Source organism: Danio rerio, chromosome 11 (assembly GCF_049306965.1).
Source record: "Danio rerio strain Tuebingen ecotype United States chromosome 11, GRCz12tu, whole genome shotgun sequence".
NCBI lineage: Eukaryota > Metazoa > Chordata > Actinopteri > Cypriniformes > Danionidae > Danio > Danio rerio.
The window spans coordinates 33906098-33912500 of NC_133186.1; the positions used below are offsets into that span (position 1 = coordinate 33906098).

The 6403-nt window shown below is 35.4% G+C and overlaps 1 protein-coding gene across 1 annotated transcript in view; it reads left to right on the forward strand.

Annotated features, from left to right (window-relative positions):
* LOC100534965 (hyccin 2) overlaps positions 1-6403 on the forward strand; it is a 48064-nt gene that overhangs the window by 25626 nt on the left and 16035 nt on the right. Inside the window, 3 exon segments of the mRNA XM_073916909.1 lie at positions 2904-3019; positions 3396-3491; positions 6320-6403. The exon segment at positions 6320-6403 is cut by the window's right edge and continues 33 nt beyond it. Of these exon segments, the coding sequence (XP_073773010.1) occupies positions 2904-3019; positions 3396-3491; positions 6320-6403 (296 nt within the window).

Sequence of the window (6403 nt, forward strand, 5' to 3'; positions counted from 1 at the left end):
TTAATCCAGCTATTAAATTGAGAGCCCATAAAAATATGGTAAACCTTTCTGTTACTGGTCATTGTGGATAGAATGGGCAGATTTTGATTGTACTTGGGAAATATTCTGATCTGCAACCATGTTTTGATAGCTCTGACAATGAGTGTTTTTTTTTTTTTACCTTGTCAGGAATTGGGTTTTCTGGTCAAGTAAACTGGGTTACAAAACTCTTGTTCAATATCCACCCACAGAGCATCTTCAGATTTACGTTCCCAGTCTAGAAAGATTCTAGCCTGTATTACCCATACAGTATATAATATTTAAACTTGTTTTTAAAAACCTTCTGAAGTTTCATATTTGTCCTTGAGCATTTGAGCCTTTGTAATGTTGAGGGCTTTGACCTATGTTTTAGTTGTTACGTATGTGTTGTGTGATTTTAATTAGTATTGATTGTGTTCAGCACTTTGGGCAACGTTGTGTTGTAAAAGTGTGCTTTTTAAATAAACTGCTACTACTAGATTGCTAAGATTTCCTGGATTTTCTGGAAGTTGATTAGTTATTAGATGGTTTTTAAGGTGCACTAAGTGAATTTTGCTAAACAATGTTAATATTTAAAACAATCATGTGCCTTCCCCAACATGTCCCCAACATGACCTTTTTTCAATCTCTTTTTTTTTTTTTTTTTCAAAATGCAATTTCAAAATGCGCCTTTAATCCAGCTCTTGGGTTATGCTAAAAATATGAGGACGACTGTTATGATTGAAACGCATTATATTTCAGTTGTTTCACATGTACTTACTTATCATAGTCATTACATGAACTTGGACAAAATAACTAGGTACTATCTCTTAACCTAACCTTAACCCATGAATTACCCTAAATAACCCATTTATTTTTTAAGTAAGTTCATTTTACTGTAAGTACAGAGTAAGTACATATACTTTATAATATGGCATAAGGTCAAGTATATATTTTTGCCATATATTTTCACTAAATCATTGAGTGTGTGTATATGTTTCCCAGTACCAGGTTGCAGCTGGAAGGGCATCCGCTGTGTAAAACATATTCTAGATAAGTTGGCTGTTCATTCCACTGTGGCGTCCCTTGATGAATAAAGGGACTAAGCCGAAGTAAAATGAATGAATGAATTTTCACTCAATACAAAAATCTAATTAAAAAAAGAAAAAAACAGTTAAAGGGGTAGTTCATCCTAAAGTGAAAATTCTGTCATTATTTGCTTAACCTCATGTTGTCCCGTTCACCTAATACTTTTATCTATGGAAGACAATGAAAGATATTTCAATTCAAGTCTGAATTTGAAGTCTTAAATCGCAAGTCTTCAAAAATGAGGGGTAGGTTTGGGACAGGGGTGTCCAAACTCTGTCCTGGAGGGCTGATGTCCTGCAAAGTTTTGTTCCAACCCCAATCAGACACAGCTGGGCTAGCTAATCAATAGGGCTAGCTGGACTAGCTAATCTTATTAGGCTTTCTGGAAACATCCATGCAGGCATGATTAGGCAAGTTGGAGCTAAAATCTGCAGGACACTGGCACTCCAGGATTGAGTTTGGACACCCCTGGTTTAGGGTTATTGAAATCTTCAGTTGAATACATTTCGGCTGATCTGTCATGATAATCTTGACATCTTAAACACTAGTACTTTAGATATTCTTTAGATGGCAATATAACACTAAAATAACAAAATATATTTCAAAATATACTTCAAATCTGCTTTTTAATAATGAATTAAATGGGTCAAATTAAATAGCCAATTGAAAATGTAAGCTGTTAAAAACCATCGGTTAACTACAAACTATCTTTACAGGAAATTAAAAAGGTATCTTTTCTGTTTTGTTTTGTTTTTTCCTCAAAAGTGTTTTTATTGCTCATGTTAGATATGAAACATGTAGTACACATAGCTTTTTCTTTTTTCTCACACAACAAACAAACAAAACATGTCGTGCACACATACATTTAGGTTCTATAAGAATAAATGAATGATATTAAAATTAAATACAAATAAATATTAATAGGATATTTTACTCGTCTATATAAAAGTAAAAAGAAAATAATAAAAAATAAAGGTTCTTCTCCTAAATTAACGGAAGTCTCCATCTTCTTTATGTGATCTAAAACAAATTGCCAAGTGACAATCTATGATCCGTACAACCTCTTACAGTATATCATATTTTTTCAGGTCAGGTGGTGTAGAAGTTCCATAAGCCATTGCTTAAAGGTTGGAGGAAATTTTTCCTTCCATTTAAGCAATATTAACATTTTAGCTAAAAGCATGGCAAATGCAATCACATTTATCTTACTTTTATTAAAACATAAGGACTGTGGTGTGAGGACAAATATTGGAATCATGACCTCCGTTTCTATAGAAGAATTTAATGCATCAGAGAGAACTTTAAATTTTAGCTGACAGAAAACTTGTATGTTTTGGGCTTGTTCAATATAAGAGATAGTGTAGCTGGCTCAATATTAACTCTGTCACAATTAGGCTCTATATTCGGTTTAATTTAGCTAGTTTCGCTTTGGACCAATGAATAGCAATCTGTGTAGAAAAGGGAATCTTATCTAACGAGATAAATTGATTTGCAACATACATAAGAGCTGGTTTGATATACTCTCCTATTTTTACCAAGCTGATATTTTTCTTGGAGGCCATCTATAAAGTACCCAAAATCCCTCTGAAACTACCCAACAGACCACAAAAACTAGCATAGATGGATTTTAGCAGGATCTGACTCTTATTCACATACTCCGTCAATGAAAACATGACCTCGAGTGAAATCATATTGTGATTTCAAAATTTTGTGAATTGTTATTCATTGTTGTCAATTGTACTACTGCATGAATATTCAATCCTTGGTGGACCTCAAATTAATGAATAAATCCAAATGCTTTTTATGCTACAATGTAGCCATCCAGCCTGGGGTCCATGGCGCTGACTGAAGGAGCCCTGAACCAACATGACCTCATTCGGGTGGTGTACAGCGGTCTGCTGTCTCAGCGAGAGACTTTCACCTCACAGAACAGGTACGCTGCTTGTCAAACTGTGTTTTTTTTAGTACCCCTTCCTTGTGAATATTTCTAGGCGTTTGATTAATCGCACGCTGGACCACTTTATTATGGTGACTCAGCTGCTGCTACTTCCTGCAGATTGAAACGGGCTGTAATGATATCTCAGCATTTTTATTTCATTAAGCCAGTGCTGGAGCTTTATGACAGCAGGATCTGTGCAGAAGTAGTGTGATTTGTTATTACCCGTTCCAGTGTTAGATACACAGCGACAGTCGCTGACTCATAATGTACCGCTGTCTGATTTGTCGATGTAAAACTATGCAGATGTCAGAGGGGTTTTGTGTAACAGCAGTGAGTGTGTGTGTGTGCGTGTGTGTGTGTGTGTTTGCAGGTTTGAGGTGCTGTCATTTCTAATGCTCTGCTACAACTCAGCCGTGGTCTTCATGCCTGCGTCGTCCCACCAATCGGCTTGCAGAATGAGCACACGGTAAGGAGAGTGCACAAATTATCTTTTCGGCTAATGATCCAGGAACATTTCAGCCTGTCTGTTTCTCTTCCTCTAAAGTTTATTGACTGGATTGAATGTATAAATGGATGACTAGGGTAACCCCAACCCATCAATTAAAATAATGCCTGTTCCTCTAGTACAGGGGTGGCCAACCCTGTTCCTGGAGAGCCACCTTCCTGCAGATTTCAGTTGCTACCCATATCAAACACACCTGAACCAATTAATTAGGACCTGAACACCACGTGATAATTTCAGGCAGGTGTGTTTGATATAGGTAGCAACTGAAATCTGCAGGAAGGTGGCTCTCCAGGAACAAGGTTGGCCGCCCCTGCTCTTGTAAAATCATATCAAATGTTTTCCATTCATATTGATGAGGCTGTAATGACACTGAGGTTTCTTCACTGACGTAAATTTTCAATAATCAGGGTGAACACATATAAACTGTTTTTTTTTTTGTTTTTTGTTTTTTTTGGGAAATTTTATGTTTTTTATTTGTATTTATTTAATATAACATTTAATAATTTAATATAATATTTATGAATAAACTGCAATTAAAATTAAATGAAAGCTTCGTCAAAACAAAGAGCATACACCTCAGGAAAAGAGACTAAGTACTGGAGACAATGTGGGTTTCAGGAACCTAGTCAAAGGCACATTTTTTTGGGAATGTCCTGTAATAAAACAATTTTGGGTGGTTGTACTTAGAGTAATAATAAACATACTTAATTTTAAACTACCCTTTCAATTCATGGGTATTTATTTTGGAAGCTTTGGTATCCAAATAAATAAATCTGAAAAACACTTACTTAATATTTTAATAATCACAGCCAATAAAGCAATTACAAGACACTGGTTACATTACGAGTCCACAACAATCCAAGTATGGCTAGAAATAGTATATGATATTAATGTGAAGGAAAAAAATTACATTCTTCCTTTTCTATAATTAACCTATTTAGAAATATCTGGTCCAAGTGGACTGAATACATTAGGTAGCTTCATCCAATCTTTGTCGAAATATAAAAATATTACTACCTAATTCCCATCTACAGAACAAACATTTTTCAATTTACGACACATTGCACTCCTCTCTTAATCCTCTCTTTAGAGTAGGAATTTACAGAATAATAACAAAATTTGAGCGAATAAATAAAGAAACATTGTTATTTAGATATGATTTATGTTACCATTTTATTGTTACTGTTATTTTCACATATTTTATTAAACTTTTGTTTTGTATTGTGTTCTGTTACTTTATACTCTGTATAAAAGAAAAATGTTTAGCAGTGGGAAATGTACACTCTCTTAAGTGAAATCATTGTACTATAAATAAAAAATAAATAAAATGTAATGAAAGCTCTCCCTATATTGAACACTAATGTTTGTAATTGAAGCTAATTTGCAGCACAAAAACTTAAATTACTATATATTACAAAAACTGACTACAGGTTTGTTGATTTATTAATATCAACCAAGATTTATATTTAGTGGCTTTAAAAACAATGATCACAACTTGCAATAGATTTTAAGTAGTCCAGCAATGAATTTCCAAGTTTAAGTGAGAGAACAGTGATGTTTTGCAATGTATAACCCTCTGTTTCAACTGTGTTTAGTGTATCAACTTTATTAAATAACAATAATATTTGGCTCCATATTTAACTACTCTTAAAAAAAAAAACGACATTTCTGAGTGCTAATTGTAGTATTCTGTTATGCTAAATAGCCTAATAAATAGTAGCCATCCTCTGGGTGCTCCAAGTTCTCCCACACTCCAAAGACATGCGATATAGGTGAATTGAGTAAAGTAAATTTGTGTGTGTGTGTGTGTGTGTGTGTGTGTGTGTGTGTGTGTGTGTGTGTGTGTGTGTGTGTGTGTGTGTGTGTGTGTGTGTGTGTGTGTGTGTGTGTGTGTGTGTGTGTGTGTGTGTGTGTGTGTGTGTGTGTGTGTGTGTGTGTGTGTGTGTGTGTGTGTGTGTGTGTGTGTGTGTGTGTGTGTGTGTGTGTGTGTGTGTGTGTGTGTGTGTGTGTGCGCGCGCGCGCGGGTGTTTCCCAATACTGGGTTGAGGGTGGAAGGGCTTCCGATGTCTAAAACATATGCTGCAATAGCTGGTGGTTCATTCTGCTGTGGTGACCTCTGAATTGAAGACTAATGTGAAAATGAATTAATAAAATAGTAGTCATGTCATAGTATGTTCTGAAGAACAAAATTTACATCCAATCACATTTTGCACATAAATGGAGGAGGGCCCTGTGCTGTCTGCCATTAAACCAGTTTCAGTGTCAGTGATAGTAAGATTTCATGATATGAAGGTGAATGGAAAAGTAATTGTGTTACAGTTATTGGAAGATAAAACATAAATGAACACTTAAAAGTATGTTTATAGAAATCTTTCACATCTGAGATCATCTCTGTATCAGTGTTTTAACCTAGAATGATGTCAATAAAAAAATTTGTGAATCACTTAGCATGTTACATTTACCTCATAGTAGTTAGTTAATGTCCACAACTCTTGTTAATGTGGGGAAAAAAGAAGAACAGACCTCTAATCGGCTTAAAAAATGGAGAATGTGTGAGATGTCTTTTCTGCTAATGATCCACTAACATTGCTGTCTCTGTATCTCTCTCTTTCTCTGAACCTTCTTGCTGGAACGGGCAGAGATGGAATGATTAAATGGATTAAATGGAATATTGATTTCGAGAGAGAGAGAGAGCGAAGGATTTCTGTGTCGGGTCACGGCATTAGCATAAAGACCTCCAAATAAACATGTCATTAGAGATTTTCTCAGAATCTGTCTTTGTGCTTTAGGCTGTGTGTGAGCGGATACCCACGACAGCAGATGAAGTCCTGGAAGGAGCCTTGTAACCGTGTGCGGTTGGAGCCAGAGTTTAT